This window comes from Oncorhynchus masou, chromosome 23 (assembly GCF_036934945.1).
Source record: "Oncorhynchus masou masou isolate Uvic2021 chromosome 23, UVic_Omas_1.1, whole genome shotgun sequence".
NCBI classification, from domain to species: Eukaryota; Metazoa; Chordata; class Actinopteri; order Salmoniformes; family Salmonidae; genus Oncorhynchus; species Oncorhynchus masou.
In genome coordinates this window covers 40,864,873-40,889,920 of record NC_088234.1, presented here as the reverse complement: position 1 = coordinate 40,889,920, position 25,048 = coordinate 40,864,873, and the positions used below count along the sequence as shown (strand labels likewise).

General features: G+C 43.2%; 1 protein-coding gene across 1 annotated transcript in view; it reads left to right on the top strand.

Annotated features, from left to right (window-relative positions):
• Window positions 1-21,071, top strand: part of LOC135510840 (sorbin and SH3 domain-containing protein 1-like) — a 77,971-nt gene extending 56,900 nt beyond the window's left edge. Inside the window, exons 15-27 of the mRNA XM_064932116.1 lie at window positions 2,121-2,296; window positions 4,672-6,144; window positions 8,713-8,798; window positions 9,060-9,233; window positions 10,645-10,691; window positions 11,056-11,170; window positions 11,618-11,743; window positions 11,999-12,193; window positions 12,430-12,987; window positions 14,739-14,837; window positions 15,633-15,679; window positions 16,030-16,136; window positions 16,402-21,071. Coding sequence (XP_064788188.1) covers window positions 2,121-2,296; window positions 4,672-6,144; window positions 8,713-8,798; window positions 9,060-9,233; window positions 10,645-10,691; window positions 11,056-11,170; window positions 11,618-11,743; window positions 11,999-12,193; window positions 12,430-12,987; window positions 14,739-14,837; window positions 15,633-15,679; window positions 16,030-16,136; window positions 16,402-16,469 — 3,271 coding nt within the window. The 3' untranslated portion in view covers window positions 16,470-21,071. The remainder of the gene's footprint in view (window positions 1-2,120; window positions 2,297-4,671; window positions 6,145-8,712; window positions 8,799-9,059; window positions 9,234-10,644; window positions 10,692-11,055; window positions 11,171-11,617; window positions 11,744-11,998; window positions 12,194-12,429; window positions 12,988-14,738; window positions 14,838-15,632; window positions 15,680-16,029; window positions 16,137-16,401) is intronic.
• Window positions 21,072-25,048: the final 3,977 nt, after the last annotated feature.

Sequence of the window (25,048 nt, the reverse complement as noted above, 5' to 3'; positions counted from 1 at the left end):
CAGTTTGTTGTCATCCTAAATCTTTGACGTCATTGTCGTCAGCTCATTGGATATGAAGTAGCACAGCTTATTGATATTGCCATGCACTGTATTGCAATAAGTTAATTAACAGAGACTCTGTTTGTACTTATTATATTATATTATATACTACACATTTGAACTAATGTCTACAGTCTAGATGGATTGCTTAAAGCATTGGTTCAGTCTGAAGCCTTTCTTTTTAAATAAATAAACATGTATTTGTAAGGGTCTAACAAGTATGTATAGTAACTGGTTGCATCAACTATCTGCCCCAAGTTCTGAAAATTCCCATTTAAAATGACCAAAAAAACTATTTGTTTCTGGTCAATAGCTAATCATAAGTGCACATAACTTTGATGAACAAAAATAATAACAACTGTCAGAGCACTGGCTTCGTTGGCCCAAAACCGCTTTGATTTGCTAACGTTTAATAATGCTTGTGATGCGTTCAAAACAGTTTGCGCTGTAAACCCTATCGATGGCCTGTTCGTGAAATGTGTTTAAAATAGCCCTAAACTGCTGAGATGAAGCCGGTATGGCCAACATGCTTCCCTCAAGCGGATACGAGACAGGTGTTTAGAGCTTCGGAGTTTCCTGGGGGTTTCTTTGAAATTAGAGGCCTAGCCTATATTCAAGAACTTTCAAGTACACATTTACCCCATTGTTGTATATTCACATTGCTTACTGTATACAGATGTGGGTATGAACAACCGGACTCAAACAGATATTCTTAGCTTTGAGTGCGGTATAGGTCAGCGACGGACATGTGCACAAACAATATTCAGTCATTAGACTGCTCACGGTTGATTGCGATGCTATCAGCTGTAGGCTTATATTTCAAATATTGCCATTTTATTTTTCAAACTGGCTAAGCTCCTATCCATCTATTCTTAGCCTTGCAATTTTATCCGTCATCAGACAATCAAGCTCTCTGAGCTCAATGCCTGCTGGTTAGATGTTATTGGGGCTTCAGTCGTATGCCAGGTGGGACGTTGGTTCCAAGGAGCGGTAGAGCCAATGTAGCCTGCTAAGGGGTATTTATTTGAGTACTTGCATGTACCCTATAAAGTAAAGTATTTTTTTTATTGAATGTGAAGGCAGTATCCCAAATGGTTGGTTCTTCTGAGAACTATGAAATAGGTTCTTATTAAGGGGGTTGAACAAACAAAGGAGGTATTTATAATCCAACATTTGGTTCTTCCTGTTAAACTGTAACCAGGCACCATGTCAGAGTGCCTGACTCATTTGGGGATAACATGTTACTCTCCTCACACCTCACTTTACTTGAGCCCTCAAATGTGTGTCTATTGTGTCCCCAAATGTGTTTTTGTTGTTGTTCATTTACAGCACAGGAAAGTAGAATATCCGGCAATGGGAATGAAACTACTGTTGTCCTACCCTGTAAAGACACTCTCGGTGGAGCGATTCCTTATGCAGAAAAAAAAGTTGTTGTCAGGCTTTGTTTTATTTTCCCACGTCCTACGTTACTGGAAAACCGTTGTCAGTTTAATGGCCTCCACTCGTACATGGCAGCACAAATAGAAAGGCAGGGAGGCGTCAAGTTCTCTCCTCAGAGCAATCCTGAGAAAAGTACAGGTGCATAGCAGAAGAGAGGCAGGAGCAACATGTGGTAACGTTCAGGCAATATTTTTTTTCCCGAAATCTCTCCAATTGGCCCCTGTGGAATGCTAAGATAATGGTGGTGAGCACAAATAGTGAGTGTTTTACGTCAAGGTCCAAATTCCAAGCATTCTTATATGGATGCGTCTTTGTACTCTTCATGTTCCCATAATACAAGTAAACAAAAAGGCTGAATGGACAAGTAATCAACCACAGAATGTTCAAAATAAGTCGAACCATATTGCGACTCGCAGAATTGCGTAAATACAAATGCAATGCTTCTTTATCCTTTCATAAAAATGCATTTTATGCAACATTTTTAACTCAGTTAGACTGCACTTAATTGCCCATGCCCCCTTCTAGCTACAGTAGCTGGTTGTGTAAACATGTAGTCCTGTTCTAATCAGGCTTTCTGAGTAAAGCTGCTTTTTTTTAGGTTGAATCACTCTTTACTCCCTGTTTTTGTCACCCCTATCTAGCTCCGGGTGTAAGGCCGGACACAGCGAGGTGGAGAAGGACGAAGGCTCGTCTGGCAGCGAGCCAGCGGCTCCAGAATGCGACCGCTATGTTTACAAGAGCATCCTGGAGGGCGGTGATATTCCCCTGCAAGGTCTGCGGGCCCTCAACAAGCGCCATGCCAGTACCTCCTCTAAAGGTAGGGTTCCACCACTCAACACATGCTGCCAGTAAATCGGGGTGAACTGAACTGGTTTCACATTGTGACTCTGAAAGTTGGGTTTTTTTACCACTCAGACAGAACTGAATAACTTATGGGGATGATGAACCATAAAAGTGTCTGTCAGAGATACATGTGTTTCCTTTTAACTCTGAATGTCCTTGAGTGGCTCACATATTCTTTTCACACCAGAGGCCAATCATCTTGCAGCATTTCTTTTTTTTACTCAGATGTTTATTTTATTTATTATTGATATCATGGATCTTTCACCAAACTGTCCATATCCGCTTGGAAATCCATTGAGAGTTAGGCTGTTGGAGGTTTTCTCGCAAAATCAATGAATGAAGGCTATTAAAGTAACCTTGGGTTTTCCCCTCGTCTTCAGTTATTTTCCTCTGTCAGGCCAGGCGATCGTTTGAGAGGCTTAGGGGCAGGGCTCTAAAGTGTACTTAAGCCAGGGAGCAAAGGTCCAGGCGCCTGGGATGGATGGGAAGGAAAGGGGGAGATAAACAGGACTCTGGTTTTCACGGCTGGGCCAGACAGGGGTGAGATAAACAAGAAGGACGTAGCAGGGTGGTCAGGAATGAGGAAGTCAGCTGTCAGAGGGAGTTCAGAGGGTGGAATTCCTGCGCACATGCCCAGGGGAGAGAAATGTGATGGGGAGAGGGAGAGGAAAGGAGGGAAGGGGACGAGAAAGGAAGGGGCACAACTAGGTGATGTTGCCCCAAGTCACCATCGCGCCAGTCCATTTGGAGTTTGTATCGTTTTTTTGCCAGATGCACAAATGTATTCTTTATATTCTTATTTTATGTGAGCCTTCTGCCCTTCTCAATTAATAAGAAATATTTGTTCTCAACAGAATGATTTTAGATGGCTAGTAGACCTACTGTATTGGGAAACAAAGTTACCAGATGACTTGACTGCAGTTCAAGTCCCTATCCTATAAAAGTCTTGCCTGAAGTCCCTTTTCCATCAAATTGTGGAAACTGCTGTAAAAGAGAATTCCGCCCAGAGTTATCTTGAGCAAACTTTGTTTACTGACTAGCACGCTTTCTCGTCATGGCTTGCCAGAGGAACGCCGCCTTGGACACTCAGTTATAGTACAACAGAGCAAGACAAAGTGCAGACAAAGAGACAAAGAAGCAACTCATCGTGTGGTTCTGCTTCGTGCTCTTTCAAACAATAATGGAACACTTTGTTTGTCACCAAACCTTGCTTCCTGCAGGCTGTTCTGGTGGCTAAGATTGTAACGTCCCCTTATAATGTCATATTCATGTGAATAACAGTAGCATTCAACTTATTCAGTGCGTGGAGCTCAAACAGGACACCGAGGATATTGCAGGTCTGCCATATATGACTGAGCCAAAATGACAGACTCATAAGAATAATGGCAGTTAGAATTTGGAATCCTTGTTGAGTTACTTTCACGACAGCTGGTGGCAGTTATGTGTCATCATTCCCTACTGTGATGTGTCATTCCTGACTGTTGTAAAACCAGCACATTCAGTACTTGGCATTACTAGCACATCACTTACTTAGGTGAGAGTCAACCATAGCCTCCTCATCACAGTAGGTGTGTCTTGCTGGATATTATGCTGTAGTTAGTTGCTCACAGGGGTGTGAACGACCTTGTCGTTCTTTACCGATTTATTTGAGACTGTGGCCTGTGATTCCTCAATGCTGAGGCTTATTTCGTAGGTATTGTTTGTGCTAAGTAGTGCGTAGATAGGCAAGTAGCTTATAGAGTAATCTGTATTTCTTATGAACACGCACAGCATGAACGGTTTACTGGATCATTTTTTTAAATACACGTTTTCAAAGCTCTCTGTTGTGAGGTTCAAGAGGCAAATATTAGAAAATGAAGTCCAGTGTTTCACTCAAACAACAAGCTTCCCAACATTACATCACAAAGCATTTCATGCATGACAGACTTCCCTGCTCTTTGCCCTTTCTGTTGTTTTGTTTATTTTATGTTCGCTGCTTACGATCACTACCAATTTAATTATGAACGATTGTGATTGAATAAGCATATCAGATCCAGTGAAAATACTACACACTTAATCAAAATCAACATTTTCACTGCTCCAACCAAAAACAAAGCATTTTACTTCATTTTACAGGTATCATTACTAATTGTATAACAGAGCCATTTGTGGCGTAACAGAGTCATTTGTACTATAGCAAAGTCATTTGTTACTTGACGTGAAATGAATCAAGTGTTTTTCTCCCTCCCATCAACTTCTGATGGAACCATTAGAAATGTGTTGACCCTGTATTTTTCTTCAGTGGGTGTGAATTTGTGACCATTGTAACCTAATACGCTGTTTATTTCTGTTGTTCTGCATGCTTGCCAGTGGATTATCAAGGTGGGAATGGCTATATCATTTCCCCCTGCTCTTCTGTAAATAGTCGATCAGTTCTTGCCAGTAATGCCCTAGGTTACCAGTGTAAGAATAAGAAGCCCTTATCTGCCGCCAAAGGCTGCATACCCCAAATCCTCCCCTCTAAGTTCAAACCTAAGCTGATGGCCCCTGGTGGTGACAGCCAGGACAGGAGGACTGTGCCTGCCAAGCACCCAAAGGCACACAGCTGTGAGGATATATACACAGGGAGCACAGGAGCAGAGGCCCGGGAGAGCGGACTACACTCAAACACAGACTCAGACTCCAATGATCTCCCTCTTGACTCTGAGACTGGTTTTCAAAATGGCAACCCTGAGACTAGAAGGAGCACAGCCGAGTTCTCAACCCTATACCGGAACATGCACAGCATCCAGAGGCCTTCCTACTCGGTGGGCTCCAGCCCCCACGGGAGTGTCCGTAGCCTGACCTCCCTGTTTGAAAAGGTGGGGTTCAATGAAACTGATGGGGAGGGGGACGAGGCAGGGGGGAACAATCCCCGGCGGGACGCTGTGTCGTCAAGGGTATCTGCGTTTGAACTGATCATCCAGCGCTCCAGCTCGACTCCCACACGCTCCTCATCCATGCCAACGCTACCCACTGGCCCCACCCACAACCACGGTGCCGCCAACCTCTTCATGGTGTCTGCCGTCTCAGCTGAGTTGCTGCTGGTCACTGACCCTGGGCAGACTGAGGGCTGCCCTCTGGAGGACACGGAGGGCAAGGCAGCCCAAGACGAGGCCTCTCTATCAGGCAGCAAGATAGTGGAGGCGGTGGCATCCTCGGAGTACAGTGACACCCTGCGAGCCGAGTCTCTCTCTGGGACTGAGATAGAGATAGAGCAGCACGGCTCCACAGAGAAAGTACCAAAAGAGAAACCCCCAGTGGTCACTTTCTCCAGAACCTCAAACAGTCCCCCAGCACCAGTCACTCCATCTGCTCCCTCACACAACTACCACCTCCACAACCACCACCACCAACACCACCACCTTAAACCCAGCAGCAAGTGCAAAGGCTCCTGCCCAGCCTCTTATACCCGGTTCACCACCATCCGGCGGCATGAGAGGCAGCAGCAGGCCTCAGCCCAGCAGGACAAACTCTCCACTCAGGAGAAAATAAAGAACTCCTCCTCTCTCCCCGCGAACCTCTTGCTCATGGGCCCTGCACCATTCATGGTGAAGAGGTCTCTCCAGTCTCACCGGGCCAAAAATTATTTCTCAGCCACTAAGGTGATGGCAGGTCAAAGGTCACAGACCCATTCTAGTGAGCCCAGGCCCCTCATCCCACAGCGTCTCTCTTCCTTGGAGGTGCTGGAGAGGCTTGGCACTGGGGAGGGTGCGCCGACCGGCAGTGACAACAACCTGACTAATGGGGGAGGCATGGACGCCAATGGGAATCTTCTGCAGCCGCTGGCAGCTCATCGCAGAGGTGGCTATCTCCTCCCCATACTCCTCACCCTTCCTACACACCCGTGCCGATCTCTATGGCCACTCATTTTGTTTATTCTCCAAACTTTTCTTCCTCACATTGTGTCTGTTTCTTTCACAACGTGACGCTACCACCTCCTATCTTTTTAGTCTCTGTGGTTCGTGACAAAGTGACAATGCAGACTCTCCATTTCAGTTTTTGGTGTTTTGGTTTTGGTGGTTTTTCCATTTTCACTTTCTTGCCTGACGAAATTGTTTTCCCACCAACCCATCACAAAACACTTGAGTAACTTTACATGACACCTTAATTTTGATTAAAATATATTGAATTTCATGTAAAATGCCATGCAATGTTGGTGTGGGCTATTGTTATGGCATTGCGTACTGTATACACCCTTAAGCAATGTGTTACCCTGACTTTTTTAAGGCTTTGTGGATTTGGTCAGCTTTGAGGTAAACAAATGTGCATCCTCCATTCATCTGTCATCCTCCATTCTATCATTCTGACAGGACTGGTGTTTCAATTAGAGACTATGTGCTTCACACATAGCTGGCATTGGCATTTACTGTGTTTATTCTGTACGATAAAACTTGGATTTCTGTCACAGAGGTTGGGAGTCATAGGGGTTTACTATGGTGCTTGCTTGGAGGCACTGTGCAATGTCTATTGGTAAAGGCTGGGTGGGAAGCAAGATAAGTAACGCAGTACAGTTAGTGGTGACTGGGATGAGGCACTAAACATGTCCGTGTGGAATTTAGATGCCTCATTGGTGATGGGTGATGTGTTCACATTGTACAGCAACCATATCATAGTCAAATTATTGTATCTGAATTGTTTTGTACAAGTATTTGTTGCCTCTATAGCTGTCAACCTCTCTCTCTCTCTCTCTCTGCCTTTTTTTCCCCATCAACAACACCCTAAAGCTTAGTCATGGTGTGTTACTGTGTTTGTTGTTGTTTCGTGCATGTGGGAATTTACACTGAGTGTACAAAACATGAAGAACACCTTCCTTATTGTGATTTGCCCCCCCCCCCATCTCGATGGCTAACAGCTCATATTTCTCTAGCTCATCAACAATAACACATTTGAGCCCTCCTGATCCATCATGGAAGTTATAAGATCCACTCTCTTGATCCATGAACTGCTCTGCTGCTGACCTCCCCCATATACTGTAGATAGACATTCATGTGCTTCAATAAAATACTTTGTATAGTAGTTCACAATCACAATGGCACACCACAGCTACTATATATACTGTACAAGAATACAGACTGAGTGTACAAAACATTCAGAACACCCAGTTGTGTCAGTTGGCTGGATGTCCTTTGGGTGGTGGACCATTCTTGATAAACACGGGAAACTGATAAACACGAGAGAAAAAAACGTCAGCATTGCCTTTCTTGACACAAACCGGTGTGCCTGGCACCTACCACCGTACCCTGTTCAAAGGCACTTACATCTTGTCCATTCACCCTCTGAATGGCACGCGTACACAATCTATGTCTCAATTGTCTCAAGGCTTAAAAATCCTTCTTTAACCGGTCTCCTCCACTTCATCTACACGGATTGAATTGGATTTAACACGTGACATCAATAAGGCTTTCCCCTCAGTTCACCTGGTCAGTATGTGCCATGGAAAGAGCAGGTATTCGTAATGTTTTTGTACATTTAGTGTATGTTTTTTTCACTATTTTCTTTTTTTTTGGGGGGGGTGTATTTTTCCTTTATCATACTGAAAATTACACCTTTTCTTTGGAGCATGACTAGTTCTATTTGGTACAATGTTACAAGTCCCCTTGCTTTGTCAAACTATGCTTTATAGATCTATTGGAATTGTGGTATTGCAATGCGTTAGGGTTATTTAAAATTTTTAAATATATACACTACCGTTCAAAAAGTTTGGGGCCACTTAGAAATGTCCTTGTTTTTGAAAGGAAAGCACATTTTTTGTCCATTAAAATAACATCTAAATTGATCATAAATACATTGTAGATATTGTTAATGTTGTAAATGACTATTGTAGCTGGAAACGGCTGATTTTTAATGGACTATCTACATAGGCGTACAGAGGCCCATTATCAGCAACCATCACTCTTGTGTTCCAATGGCACGTTGTGTTAGCTAATCCAACTTTATCATTTTAAAAGGCTAATTGATTATTAGAAAACCCTTTTGCAATTGTGTTAGCACAGCTGAAAACGGCTGTTCTGATTAAAGACAACTGGCCTTCTTTAGACCAGTTGAGTATCTGGAGCATCAGCATTTGTGGGTTCGATTACAGGCTCAAAATGGCCAGAAACAAAGTACTTTCTTCTAAAACTTGTCAGCCTATTCTTCTTCAGCCTATAACAATAGTCATTTATAACATTAACAATTTCTACACTGTATTTATGATCAGCTTGATGTTATTTATTTCAAAAACAAGGGCATTTCAAAGTGACCCCAAACTTTTGAATGACAGTGTATATTACAGATATTGAGAGCAGCATTATTGATGAATTTTGTTATGTGAAAATGTTCAATCACTTGTAAGATTTTCAGGACATAATGAATTTATTTTCGTACTAGATTCAGACTCGTCCCAGGCTTTGACCCAAGGAGACCTTGGTGACGGCCAGGATGAGGTGGTTAGGAGACGCCATGGAGACAAAGAGGTAACATTTCTTTATAGTTTTTAATAATTTCTGAAATGTTTAGTTTCTAGTCATCTCAACAAAAACCTGATAGGGCTTCACTCTCTTTTTGAACAAGAAACAGAACTCAAAACGTTTCAGTGTAAACTAAAACGGTGAAATATTGTAACAATTTTCAAATCTTGAAAATGTCTGTGGTCCTCACAACTATTCATGTGGCATACAAGAACAAGTGAAATACAAAAAAATGTACTGGCAGATTATGCTGTGTTTCCCTGACAGAAAATCCTGGAAGAGCAGCGGAGGCTGAAGAGGGAGCAGGAGGAGGCTGACACAGCATCGAGGCGACACACAGGAATCGTTCCCACCCACCACCAGTTCATCACTAATGAACGCTTCGGAGACCTGCTCGACATCAACATCAACGACACAGACAAGAGGAAATCCGGATCAGAGGTACAGTACAGTACCTTCCCTCTCATTGTGCAACATGACAGCTATTTTGCTGGTGTGTGTGCGTTGGTGGTGCGTCAGCTGTTTGTTCACACGCACCCGCCCGCAAATGCCAGTAACCCATCGGCAACCTTCCGACTACTGTATGTACTGTATATAAAAAATATATATATTTATTTATTCTTCATAAAGGTAGTGTACTGGGCCTTTATTAGTCCTGTGTTAGCGGGCCAATATACCCCCCCCCTCGCCCCAACATAGGGGAGCACAACATAGGTAAGCAGATCATAGGCTAGCATTACTTGCTTGCACAACACAGTTTTGATCCCTCCCCCGTTATGTTTCTGTGACATATATTATCATCATGATAAACCTGCTGTTCACTGTGTATTCCCTGGCACACATTTAAAAGGGAAAGGGGGATACCTAGTCAGTTGTACAACTGAATGCCTTCAACTGAAATGTGTCTTCCACAACACAACCCTCTGAATCAGAGAGGTGCGGGGGGCTGTCTTAATCGACATCTATTTCTTCGGTGTCCGGGGAACAGTGGGTTAACTGCCTTGCTCAGGGACAGAATGGCCAGTTTTTACCTTGTCAGCTCGGGGATTCGATCCAGCAACCTTTCGGTTACCGGCCCAACGCTCCAACCACTCGGCACTACGTTTTAATCAGTCAGCTTCCTCTATTGGCAGTGCTCTATCCGTTTGACTGTAGCCCACAGTAGCCCAGTATTTACCCCCTGACAGAAACACAGTCACAAGACCTGTTTCACTCAGATCATTGCTAGAATATTCTCAGTGGATCAGGGTCACTGAAAGGGCACAGGTAACAACCAGATGAGCTCAGAGATTAAATTAAGCCACTCAAAAACATTTATGCATTTTAACTAATTACCATTGTACGTAACCAGTACAAATTAGTACTCTGGATTATATCTGTTTATGTTTTTATTCAGTTTTGGAAGCATATAATAACAAAGTTAGTGTTAATTTCCAGTGCATTATAAGCGGTGGAGAATAAAACAAATATATATTGCAACTGGCATGTACAAGTGATATGTGCTTTTTTATGAATCAATGTCTTACTACAGGGCAGTGGTTGGAAAAGTACCCAGTTGTCATACTTGAGTAAAAGTAAAGATACCTTCATAGAAAATGACTCAAGTAAAAGTTAAAGTCACCCACTAAAATACTACTGGAGTAAAAGTCTAAAAGTATTTGATTTGATGATTTTATTAAGTATCAAAAGTAAATCATGTGTGTTTAGTGAGCCCACCCGATCAGTGGCAGTATGGATGACCAGAGATGTTCTCTTGATAAATATGTGAATTGGACCATGTCACAGAGCATTGGAGTCCAGTCTCCTTTATCCATGCTTATTTTCTAACAGTCCTTGCTTTGTTTGTTTACAGAGAACTCCAGCCCTGGCTCGGTTTGACTTCAGAGCAGAGACTCTAAAGTGGGTCAAATTCATTGGCACACATACCATAAGTGATTTCAAGAGCATGCACAAAATACATTTAAGCTGCAGTGAAATATAAACACTGGCGTGTTGTAATCATCACGTGACTGTAACATGTAGGCATATGTAACACTTGTGTGACTGATGGTGGTTTAGATGAATCTCCACTCTCACATAGCAATTTACACGTGGGGAGACATTCTAAGTCTTTGAGTGAAATATTTAAAGTGGGTGATATTTCTGCCGTACTTTGTCATATTGCTCAGATGCCTTTGACCTTTTGCTCATATTGCATTTTGAAATGAATGCATATTGTTGAATCCAATAACTAACCTATGTTTGTTGTTGCCCTTTTTTTCAGGGAGTTGCCATTTCAAAAGGGAGACATTGTGTACATCATTCGACAGGTGGATAATAATTGGTTCGAAGGGGAGCATCACGGCAGAGTCGGCATCTTCCCACGGAGTTATGTTGAGGTACAACCACTTCCTGTATTTTGACTCAAAATGAACTCTGACCTTTTCTTACTAGATGGAACTCACTATAGTACGGTACAGACTGATGTGCCAAACAGATTAGTCAGTGCAGGGTTATTATGTTACCAGTCAGTTCATCAGGTTTATGACACCAGTCAGTTCAGAAGTTTAAGTAAAAGTCCCAGTAATGATATTCACCGGAGTCATGTTCAGTAAGAAGAAACTGTTCTGAAACATAGTGAAACAGGGAGGTGCTACCTGAACATGTCCATTAAAAACACAGATATTTGTTTCCTGTCGCAAAGCGTTTTTACCACAGTGTGCCCTCCTGAATGTGACACTGGTACCTTGCATTGACTTTAACTGATACCCTCCTAAACTTGACACTTGCTTCTGGCATTGAAGTTGGCCGATGCATTTTGGGCTTTGTGTGTATGTTTGCTCCAGCTCCTTCCCCCCACGGAAAAGGCCCAGCCAAAGAAGAGTGCCCCAGTGCAGGTGCTGGAGTATGGAGAGGCCATAGCCCGTTTCAACTTCACAGGGGACACGGTGGTGGAGATGTCATTTAGAAAGGTAAAAAGAAGAACAGGTTTTTTTTAAAGGTATTGAGCTTAGGAGCGGCTGAAACATTTGTTCCTCTTTTTGCGTAATGCAAAGTGTTACAACATACAGTAGTAACATCATAGTGTTATGATACAGGAAATACAGTATGTTTAACATATATATTGTGCATGCTGGTCTTTAGTTTGTGCTTGATGTGATGTTATTCCATGCTATGCATTGAAATGTGAGATCATATGAGCTAACGGGATACCAATGTGTCTACAGGGAGAGAGGATCATCCTAATTCGCAGGGTCGATGAGAACTGGTACGAGGGCAAGGTCTCCGGTTCCAATCGCCAGGGTATCTTCCCCGTCACCTACATAGAGGTGCACAAACGACCCAGAGTCAGGAATGGATTGGATTATCCAGACTCGCCCATTGGCCAATCACCTCACCGCAGCCTCAATGCTTCCCCTCAGGTAATGGCACACTCTCTTGTAGAACTGTCTGTCCAGGAATACAACACCCCCAAACGCTCCAAGTTTGTCTCTTTTTTAAATTTTGTTTACTTTGGAGCTGTAATATTCTTTTTCTTTTTCTTTATTATTTGTGTTCATTTTTTGCTCATGTCTAATGTTTCATCTTTCCTTTCCATTTCTGTCCCTCATCCTCCCCTCTCTCTCTCACACTCTGGATGGTCATTTTGGTCTATAAGCTGAACCGTGTCCGTAGCAACCGGCTCATCTCGTCCCCCCTGTCCCTCCCCCGCTCCCCCCGCCGCTCTGTGTCCCCTGAGGTCCACGCCATCTCCTCTGAGTGGATCTCCCTGACCATAGGGGGTGCCGGCCTCCCTGCTGCCCCAACCCCTCCTCTACCCCCACTCCCCTCTGTGTCTTATCGCTGGGGCGAGTACCTGCCCCCTTCCATGTCCGCCAGCCCCGTGCCCCCAATCTGCGGCAGCCCTTACTGCATCTCCCCAATGGCCTCCCCTTCCGCCTCCCCCCTGCCCCCACCCTACCCACCCCGCCCTGGCTCAGCCACCCCTTACCTCACCTTCACCCCTCCCCAGGGGGAGGACTTCCTGCTCTCCCCTCCCTCTCCTCGTCTGTCCCGCAGTCTGAGCCCCTGTGGGGGCGTGGGCCTGGAGAGCTGGCTGACAGGGGCCAGTCCCTTGCGCATCCTGGACAGGGATTTGATGGAGGGGGAGGGGGCAGAGGGAGACAAGGGCACTGGACGCGAAGCCCTGGGCTGCTGGCGAAATAGCCCTGCAGAGGTATCTGGCCTACTGCATGGTGTGCAGTGTTGCATCTCAGGCTCACTGTGGCTGGAACTGGAGATCTCACCTCCATGAGCCACGATAAGAGGATGTTTCCATTGATGATGCCTCTAGATAGATAATTGTGCAATAGATAGTGAATGATGACTAACTGTAATGTTGAACTAAAGTTGACCCTCCTCCAATGCAATCAGCAGAGCTTACACGACTCCTTGTGACATATTTTGGTCTGCATGTGTTTCTGTGTGTGCCCTACTCACATGCACATGTTTGAGTGGTAAATTATCTCCTCAGGTGTTTGGAATGAAAACCATGTGCATGATTTGTATTTTTGAAATGTGTTGAATGATTCAGAGAGTTGTTGCAGAATCTTGACCCCCACCACTATTGCATCATCTCACTGGGCACAGACATCAATTCAACCTCTATTCCACGTTCATTGACATGATGTGGAAACAACATTGATTCAACCAGTGTGTACCCAGTGGGATGTTGTAAAATTTTGACGATTGAGATTGATTTTGGAACAATACGAAACCAGTGTATGAATGTTTTTATAGAACATATAGATGTGATTGTTTTTTTAATTATAGAAAATTACTTTTGTTCGAGAGACACACTACATGCCCAAAAGTATGTGGACACCTGCTTGTTGAACATCTCATTCCAAAATTTTAGGGAAATTAATATGGAGTTGGTCCCCCCTTTGCTGCTATAACAGCCTCCACTCTTCTGGGAAGGCTTTCCACTAGATGTTGGAACATTGCTGCGGGGACTTGCTTCCATTCAGCCACAAGTGTATTAGTGAGGTCGGGCACTAACGATGGGCGTTTAGGCCTGGCTCGCAGTCGGCGTTCCAATTCATCCCAAAGTTGTTCGATGGAGTTGAGGTCAGGGCTCTGTACAGGCCAGTCAAGTTCTTCCACACCGATCTCGACAAACCATTTCTGTATGGATCTCACTTTGTGCACGGGACATTGTCATATTGAAACAGGAAAGGGCCTTCCCCAAACTCCAGGCATCTGCCAAACCCATATTTGTCTGTCGGACTGCCAGATGGTGAAGCGTGGTTCATTAATCCAGAGAACGAGTTTCCACTGCTCCAGAGTCCAATGGACGGCGAGCTTTACACCACTCCAGCCGATAGTTGGCATTGCGCATGGTGACCTTAGGCTTATATGCGGCTGCTCAGCCATGGAAACCCATTTTATGAAGCTCCTGATGAACAGTTATTTTGCCCTACGTTGCTTCCAGAGGCAGTTTGGAACTTGGTAGTGAGTGTTGCAACTGAGCACAGTACATTTTTATGCGCTTCAGCACTCGGCAGCCCCGATCTGTGAGTTTGTGTGGCCTACCACTTTGCGCCTGAGCCATTGTTGCTCCTAGAAATTTGATGAACTGACTTGTTGGAAAGGTGGCATCCTATGACGGTGCCACGTTGAAAGTCACTGAGCTCTTCAGTAGGGTAATTCTACTGCAAATATTTGTCTATGGATATTGCATGGCTGTGTGCTTGATATTATACACCTGTCAACAGCGGATGTGGCTGGAATAGCCAAATCCACTCATTTGAAGAGGTGTCCACATACTTTTGTATGTATAGTGTACGTCTCACCAAGAGTGTGAATTGACTTCCACTGCAATTCTGTTTACAGCACACACGGTTGAAAATGAATTGCGTCCTGTAGACATGAACTCCTATTTGCGATCCATGCATGAGTCTAATGTGTGTATTGTTCCTCTTACAGCTGGTGAAGAATGAGAGTGACTACCATGGTAGAACCTCCAGGAGCCCTGTCATGTTGTTTGACATCCACGACAACAACATGAATGCTAACTCATTTGCGGTAAGGTGCTGGTTTGCATGTCGTGGGCTGACGATACAATTAGAAAACGTATATGTTTGATATTTCTGGATTAGGTGGGGGTTGGTTTTCTCGATGATCTACGGTGGTCGTTTCCTTTAACTCATCAATGTCAAGATATTCATTTAACTGAACGTCATCACTTAACAAATCATTTATACTAAACCGCGTCACTCAGCTTCCGACTTTTATTTCGATTTTCTGCAAAAACGAGTCAATAAGATTAATATGACAGCATTCTTGCATGGCCTTGCTGCCATCTTTTCCTCTCCATTGGTTGTGCATGTCTTCTTTTGAATGGTATCAGACGTTCACTAATATTTCATTGTGACTGTGTACATTCTACCTGCCACTCACTCTAGTGTCTTGCTCTTCCATGCGTACCCCTTTGCCGGACTCCAACACGATCTCTCCTGGTGTTTCACGGCTTTCCTGGTTTTTCCTGGTTTCTAACGGATCCCTTCTCTTTCTGACTTGCTACTCACCGGATCTCCTACCTTTCTTCTTCCTGTACGTCCTCTAAACGCCCTGCCCTGCCCTGCCCCTCTCCCCAACTCCATAATCTCTCCTCCTCTTCTGGGCTGACTGGGAATTCTGTGGAAATTCTCCCTCTGACCTGACCACTGTCACTAGGAAGCGGTTTGTAATGAGATCATGAATATAGCTGAGACCTCAGTGAGGTACTGCAGCACCCTCTCCCCCCACCCCCATGACTCTGTCCTTCACAGACTCTTGCCCCCCCTTCACCCCAGTAAACAATCTCTCATCATTTCCCAGCAACCCCAGTCCCACAGCCCGGAGCCGAGTCGTCTCAGCTGTGGAATGTGAGTATGGCCGCCTGAAGTCTAGTCTTAGCTCTGGGTACACTGGTTACTGTTATACTGTTATACTCTGACTAAAGGATTCAAAGCCCCAGTTCAAGAGTCATGTTCATTAGGGCACGCAACGGAAAAAGTTTTTGAAAGCTTTGCAACGGAAAAACAAAAATGAGAATTTGGGGGGGGGGGGGGTAAATCCCAGTAATCCCTCTGTTTCAGTTGGTTTCAATCCGTTTGGTGCCTAATGAAATTGCCATTTACCAGACCAGGACCTGGTCTGGTAAATACATTTCTTATATTGTTTTTGAAGCCCTTTTATGGTTGTATTTCTGACTTTATGTAGTGTTACCCTACAGTTTCCAGGCTTTGTACTGTTACGTGCCACAGAATGAGGATGAGCTGGAGCTGAAGGAGGGAGATCTTGTCAGCGTAATGGAGAAGTGTGACGATGGCTGGTTTGTTGGTATGTACCTGGGGCCTCAGGATAGATTGCCCGAAGATATAGTCATAATCACTGTGTCACAGCGTGTCACATGCATCCATATAAGGTTACAGCAGAGTCACAGCAAAGGGTTAATCTTCCACGTTGGTAATTTCTCCGAAATTCTCACATGGATGTTCAAGCACATAGAGTTCAATAGAGTGCCCAACTTACATTTGTTCTGCCTGAGTAGGCACATTTGAGTGCAAAGACTAACAAATATGGTTGTTGTTTTTTTCATTCTCAGGTACCTCAAAGAGGACCAAACAGTTTGGCACGTTTCCAGGAAACTACGTGAAAGAGGTCAACTTGTAACCTGTCAACATACATTTATAGTGTGAGGAGAACCCAGCTCTAACCCGTGGTTACCATTCAAGTATTTGGGAAGGCATTACTATTGCGCTTGATTGTTTCAATTAGGAAAGTCATTCAGCCAGGTGAATATGTTTGTCTGGTGTAAGTGATCAGTTTGGTGTGAGGTATGTTGATGTACATGAGGCGAAGACAGGAGGAAGCTTTGCTGTTGACCCACTGCCCAAACGTCAGTGTGGTGTAGACGTACTCCAACCATATCCTACACAGTACATGGGCTGAATTTATAATATCCTATTCTGACTATAGAACTTTTAGTTTAAAAAAAATCCTCCCAAAATGTCAGCACATACAGACTACGTTATAAAATGAGTTTACAAAACATTATGAACACCAGATTTTTCCATGACATAGACTGACCAGGTGAATCCAGGTGAAAGCTATGATCCCTTATTGATGTCACTTGTTAAATCCACTTCACATCAGTGTAGATGAAGGGGAGGAGACAGGTTAAAGAAGCATTTTTAATCCTTGAGACAATTGAGACATGGATTGTGTATGTGTGCCATTCAGAGGGTGAATGGGCAAGACAAAAGATTTAAGTGCCTTTGAACAGGGTATGGTAGTAGGTGCCAGGCGGACCGGTTTGTGTCAAGAACTGCAACGCTGCTGGGATTCTTAATGCTCAATCTGTTTCCCGTGTGTTTCACGAATGGTCTATCACCCAAAGGACATCCAGCCAACTTAACACAACTGTGGGAGGCATTGGAGTCAATATGGGCCAGCATCCCTGTGGAACGCTTTCAACATGTCCCAACTCAATATTAGGAAGGTGTTCTTACTGTTTTGTACACTCAGTCAGTATTCTTGTACAGTATATATAGTAGCTGCGGTGTATCATTGTGATTGTTAACTACTATACAAAGTATTTTTGAAGAGCATGAGTGTCTATCTACAGTATATGGGGGGTCAGCAGCAGAGCAGTTCATGGATCAAGAGAGTGGATCTTATAACTACCATGATGGTATACGAGGATACATACATCTGAAGGTCGACATGACATGCTAAGTCGTCTAGAAGACTCATGTTTTTCCGAGGAAAACCCAGTAACTAGTATTGTTAGACATACCATGGAAGTATCAGGCTGTATGTGATGGCACATACTTGGACAGGGTCCAACAAACCATATTCCTTGATTCGAATTTTGAAAACCCATTAACCTGACAGTGAACTTCTAAATTAAAAAAAAAAAAAAGTAGAATCGTGGAATGGCTTGGTTTCATTAGCTCAGAATGCACTGAAAACTATAAAGCCATGTTTGTGACAATGTAGTCAATGTAGGCTTGTAGTCTTCCTAAAATAGCCGGGCGTTCTTACCTCAGTGTAGTCCAAAAGCTTCCAATGCCGTTTTAGTATTGCCTTTGTTTTCTAACCAAGGTGTGTCCTATAATTCGAGCATGTTTGTGTGCATGATAGAAATCTGGAAATGCTCAAACACGTTAGCTAATATGAGCTCAGCTTTCTGTCAGCTGAAGTGATTAACACAATCAGGAAGACTGGTTGTGCTATGTACATACCTGATTAAGACAGATCGTGCATGTGTATGAAGGCGTGTACGTGCAAGCAAGCTTTTATGCCTATGTGTCACACCTATGTGTCACACATCTCTTATCAAAAAATGATTTTCTGTCATCTTGTACAGCATATCTGTCCAGTAAAATTAGAAGTAACATTAGCTGTCTGATCTTTGGTGATTCCTGTGAGGTAGCTTGGTGGCAGCTATACTGGCTCCAGTGAAACCGCAGGACAGGCGTGGTGTGCCACTCTTTTTAAAGCACTTAACTTCCGCCCCGAGGTCATTTTTGAACTTTCTCCTCACACTAATTAATTTGAAGTTTAAAAAGGCCTTTCGTGAACTAACACTCGCACTTTACTTTTTTTCCCCCCTTACTAGCGCTGACTTTGCTGATAGCTACTTTATTGAGGAAAAATGTACTTACTATGACTGTGATGTGTGGTTGACCCACCTAGCTATCTTAAGATGAATGCACTAACTGTAAGTCGCTCTGGATAAGAGTGTCTGCTAAATGATTAAAATGTAAATGTAACTCTTTGTTTGAGTAACGATTGATTTTAATTTGTGAGCATTTTACATTTGACAAATTATATATCCCAATATTGTTGGATACAGGGGCCTTTTATACACAGTAGACTATGTGTAGCCTCAGTGTAACATCTGAGAGTGCTAAGCTATTTAAAAGCATTAAACTACATCAATGCCATTATTATTTTGAGGCCAGCAGGTACAACCAGAAAAACATTACTCATTATCTTTGAGCTGGATTGCTCCCTCAGTGAAGATTGCTTTGAATTTGCATATCAACGCATTGAAACAGTCTTCCTGTGAGGACAGAGGTCCTCAATCTGAGAGCTACATCAGATCACTACGCCGGTAACAGCCACCATATGTCAGAATATATCCTGAAAACGTAGCGGATTGAAATAAGAATGTATTGTGTTGTGGCAGCTCTACTTTCTTCTCTCTTACTTTGTGCGTATCAAATTATTCCTCCTTATGCCTCACTGCTATGCGTTCTTCGAAGGAATCCTCAATGTCATGAGTGACAGTAGACTGGGTTCACGAGGCCAATAGAATTGAAATGTGTTTCTAAGACAAAAAGAAGTATATCTGTCATAAGACTATCAACATCTAACTAGTATTATTACCTTTATAGTAATACTTCATCTACTTAATGATGACTTATGTTAAATATCGTTTAAAGCTATTAATGCCATGTTCACATTGTCAGTTTGAAGTGACTAAAATCCTATTTATTTGCATATCCGATTCAAATCTTTTCTTTGTCCTGCAGTCTGAACAGCCAAAAACCACATGGAATCTTGATATTTCTAGCCACCTTTCGAATGTGGTTTGAAGTCAGATACATATCTGATTCCTGGCCATGTAACTTGTGTCTTAATGTTGAATCTGATTTATTTGCCCCCAAAGTGGTTTTTAGACTGTTATGTGGCATATCTTGTTGCTTGCTAGCTACTTTGTTGACCGTTTGACAAGAACATGTGGTAACTAACTAGTTAACTTGTTAATTGTTTACAAACAAATGAGTGAATGTTCTAGAAAGCTTAAACAGCTACCTAGCTAGGTAGTTGGCTGCTGTGGCGAGCCCCAAAAAAATCATTTGTTTTGAAAGTTGCATCATCTTATCCTTTGAGGCTTTAAACGTGTTCTTACACTGTAACTTTTAAGCATTCAAAGTAACTGGGAAACGTCCATGTCAGGAATTGTTATCAACTTAGCTTGCTACATAGCTTCTGAGTGATAGGAAGCACGAGCACCACCACCAATCAGCCTACACCACTGAGCACACACCATCATTACTATGACAACTAGCGTAGCCATGTCAGCAAATGACTGCCATCTGAACACACACACACATCCGATCTGAACTGATATGAGCATTGAGGCTTTAGTGGCTGCCACCTATCATGTTTACCTTGTGAGATATTTAAGTACAGTTCTGCCTGTTTACTCATCTGTCAGTTGTACTTGAAAAGGAATAGAAGCTTCACTCTGTCAAGCTGTTACAGTGTTTGTCATTGACATGAGACAGTTACAACACCCGAACATTCAACATCATTGATTTTCCCTAGCTTGTTAACTGCCAATTGCCAACATTGATGAGAATATAGTCTTGTGTGACAGTTGTTTTAACGAAACCAGTTACATTGTTACATTACAGAATAAGGTCAAGGGACAATCGAGTACGGAGAGGTCTGTTCCATGTCACACTGACTGTACGATAGACTTTGGCAACAAGCAATCACTCTTCTTGTGGTATCATATCATAGCCTCACAAGTCCGTGTAAAATGTTGATGGGATAATGTGCTCCGCGAAACATCGCAGGATGTATGAATGTATGATTGTGGAGTACTGTATAACACTAACAAGGATCAATGCTGTCAGCTTGAATGAACATGTAAAACATTAAACAGCCTGGCACAATAAGAATTGTAAATATGTATAATAAAGAAGTATGGAATGCAAGAGATGGGAAAAGTCACATGAAGCTCTCTGTTGTTCCCGAGGGATTTTTGGGGGGGCAAAGCACAGAGTGAAGAGTTATTGAGCACAGACCGTTTTGATGCATATGATGCAACGTTGCGCTGCCATTTGATGAGGATCGTAAGGCCCTTATGTCAGATGCAAATTGTGCCTCATTTTCATTAGCTTTTATTGATTATCACAGAAATGTATCCATATGTCATATTTAAGGATATTACTATTGTTTTCCCCGTTGTTTTTTTAGTATTTGTGATGGGAGAAGACATGTACTAAAGAACATGATAGCTACTGGATTAAGTGTGACACAACGCTTCAAATAAATTATTAATCATCATAACTGTGTTCATTAGTTTTCCCGAGACGCTCAACCTGCAACAGGATTTGTTTGTTTGCTTATTTGTTTTGCGGTGCTGTTACCATGTCAATATTAAAATGAAGACAACACTATTTGCTGCTGTGATATTATTATTGATATTTCGGTATTATGCAATATTTAATAAACTATATAAAGCATCCTGAAGTACCATGTGTCTTAATGTCCTGTAGAAGGTCTAACTTTGAAACAACTGAAATGTTAAATTGTTTTACAGCCATTTGTACACATTGTTTGACTTATTCTGATGATTTTTTTCACAAACACATGCACACCACAGACTCACAGAACAGGTAAACTCCAAAAAAGACATGCTGTGACCTAAGATGTCCTGGGTAACACGGATCATGTAATGAATTATGGAGATAGCACAGTCAGTAATGAACAGATGTTTGTTTAAATGATCATGGAAAAGTAAAAAGTTTTGGCTACAGGGAGGCCGACAACACCAACGACATCCCAATTTAACCCCTGAGTGAAAGTGATCAATGCAGTAAAAAAAGTGTTGTATTGCTATGAAGAAGGTAGCTAGCAAATTGTTCAAGCGGAAATCAGCAGTTGAAACAACAATAAAGCGTACTCCACACCCCTCTTTCGGTATAAAGCTGAGGGATGAGGCTGGAGAAACGTAACCACTCTCAAATTCAGAGACAGAGCTAACGATGCAAGGATTGACAATCCATGATATCACAATTATAGTTTCAACTGTGTTTTGAGGCTATCTAGTATTTGTTTACAAACATTGGCATAAAATAATCTTGTATTTTTGGGTTCTGATGGGGTACGCCAGCTAAACTATAAATGAATTAGAATCAATGGGTACATATCATTAATTTTATATCATAAAATGACATATCCAAAAATGAATGTAGCAACTGCAGATTGCCCCTTTAATGCTATTTTGTATTTTTTTTTGCATTTGTAACTTATTTTTAAAACTTATTTTGTACATAATGTTGCTGCTACTGACTCTTATGACCGAAAATAACTTCTGGGCATCAGAACAGTGACTACTCACCCCGAACTGAAAAAATATTTTTCCTTTAACGAGTCCGACGAGAATGATATACTGCTTTCCCGGGAACAGGCCCAAATCCCTGTCATTTAGGTGAAGAAAAGATGGAGATAAAGGGGGCAGAGGACAGCTGCCTTCTGAGAATTCATAAGCGAGCGAGTAAACTCCCACTGCCATCCGTTCTATTGGCCAACGTGCAATCATTGGAAAATAAAATTGACGGCCTACGATCAAGATTATCCTACCAACGGGACATTAAAAACTGTAATATCTTATGTTCCACCGAGTCGTGGCTGAACGACGACACGGATAATATAAAACTGCCGTGATTTTCCATGCACCGGCAGAACAGAGAAGCTACGTCTGGTAAGACGAGGGGTTGGGGTGAGTGTCTATTTGTCAATAACAGCTGGTGCGCAAAGTCTAATATTAAAGAAGTCTCAAGGTATTTCTCACCTGAGGTAGAGTACCTTATAATAAGCTGTAGACCACACTATCTACAGAGACAGTTCTCATCAATATTATTCGTAGCCGTCTATTTACCACCACAAACCGATGCTGACACTAAGACTGCACTCAATCAACTCTATAAGGACATAAGCAAACAAAAAATTGCTCATCCAGAAGTGGCACACCTAGTTGCCGGGGACTTTAACGCAGGCAAATTTAAATCCGTTTTACCTCATTTCTACCAGAATGTCACATGTGCAACCAGAGGAAAAACTCTAGACCACCTTTACTCCACACACATAGAGATGCATACAAAGCTCTCCCTGCCCTCCATCTGGCAAATCTGACCATAATTCTATCCTCCTGATTCCTGTTCACAAGCAAAAACTAAAGCAGGAAGTACCAGTGACTCGCTTAATACAGAAGTGGTCAGATGACGCGGATGTTAAGCTACATGACTGTTTGCTAGCACAGAGTGGAATATGTTCCGGGATTCATCCAATGGCATTGATGAGTATACCACCTCAGTCATTGGCTTCATCAATAAGTGTATTGACGATGTCGTCTCCACAGTGACTGTACATACATATCCAAACCAGAAGCTATGGATTACAGGCAACATCCGCATTGAGCTAAAGGCTAGAGCTGCCGCTTTCAAGGAGTGGGAGACTAATCCGGACGTTTATAAGAAATCCCGCTATGCACTCAGACAAACCATCAAACAAGCAAAGCTTCAGTACAGCATTAAGATTGAATCCTACTACACCGGCTCTGATGCTCATCAATTTGGCAGGGCTTGAAAACTATTACAGACAACAAAGGGAAACCCAGACGCGAGCTGCCCAGTGACGCCAGACTACCAGCCGAGCTAAATGCCTTTTATGTTCATTTCGATGCAAGCAACACTGAAGCATGCACGAGAGCACAGCTGTTCTGGATGACTGTGTGATAATGCTCTCTGTAGCCGATGTGAGCAAGACCTTTAAACAGATCAACATTCACAAAGCCACGGGCCAGATGGATTACCAGGACGTGTACTTAAAGCATGCTGCGCGGATCAACTGTCAAGTGTCTTCACTGACATTTTCAATCTCTCCCTGACTGAGTCTGTAACACCTACATGTTTCAAGCAGACCACCATTGTCCCTGTGCCCAAGGAAGCAAAGGTAACCTACCTAAATGATTACCACCCCGTAGCACTCACGTCGGTAGCCATGAAATGCTTTAAAAGGCTGGTCATGGCTCACATCAACAGCATCCTCCCGTATACCCTGGACCCACTCCAATTCGCATACCGCCCCAACAGATCCACAGATGACACAATCTCAATCACACTCCACACTGCCCTTTCCCACCTAGATGAAAGGAACATCTATGTGAGAATGCTGTTCATTGACTACAGTTCAGTGTTCAACACTATAGTGCCCACAAAACTCATCACTAAGCTAAGGACCCTGGGACTAAACACCTCCCTCTGCAACTGGATCCTGGACTTCCTGATGGGCCGACCCCAGGTGGAAAGGGTAGGCAACAACATGTCTGCCACGCTGATCCTCAACACTGGGACACCTCAGAGGTGTGTACTTAGTCCCCTTCTGTACTCCCTGTTCACCCACAACTGCTTGGCCAAACACGACTCCAACACCATCATTAAGTTTGCTTACAACACAACAGTGGTAGGCCTGACCACGGAAAACAATGAGATAATATACAGGGAGGTCAGAGACCTGGCAGTGTGCTGCCAGGACAACAACCTCTCCCTCAATGTGAGCAAGACAAAGGAGCTGATCGTGGACTACAGGAAAAGGCAGGCCGAACAGGCCCCCATTAACATCGACAGGGCTGTAGTGAAGCAGATCGAGAGTTTCAAGTTCCTTGGTGTCCACATCACCAACAAACTATCATGGTCCAAACACACCAAGACAGTCGTAAAAGGGCACGACAACACCTTTTCCCCCTCAAGAGACTGAAAAGATTTAGCATGGGTCTCTAGATGCTCAAAAGGTTCTTCAGCTGCACCATCGAAAGCATCCTGACAGGTTGCATCACCGCCTGGTATCGCAACTGCTCGGCATCTGACTGTAAGGCGCTACAGAGGGTAGTGTGTATGGCCCAGTACATCACTGTGGCCAAGCTTCCTGCCATTCGGGACCTATATAATAGGTTGTGTCAGAGGAAAGCCCAAAAACTTGTCAGATACTCCAGTCACCCAAGTTATAGACTGTTTTCTCTGCTACCGCACGGCAAGCGGTACCGGAGTGCAAAGTCTAAAACCAAAATATCCCTCTAGTGGTGTGGGGGCTGTGCTTTGACAAAGTGGGTGGGGTTATATCCTGCCTGTTTGGCCCTGTCCGGGGGTATCGTCAGACGTTGCCACAGTGTCTCTTGACCCCTCCTGTCTCAACCTCCAGTATTTATGCTGCAATAGTTTATGTGTTGGGGGCTGGGGTCAGTCTGTTATATCTGAAGTACTTCTCCTGTCTTACCCAGTGTCCTGTTTGAATTTAAGTATGCTCTAACTCCGAACCCTAATCCGTTGCCTAGCTAATGTTAGCCAGTTAACTAATATAGCGTTAGCCACCTAGCTAACGTAAGCAACAACAAATTGGAAATTGTAACATTTCATCCATTTAGCAAATTCGTAACATATTGTATGTTT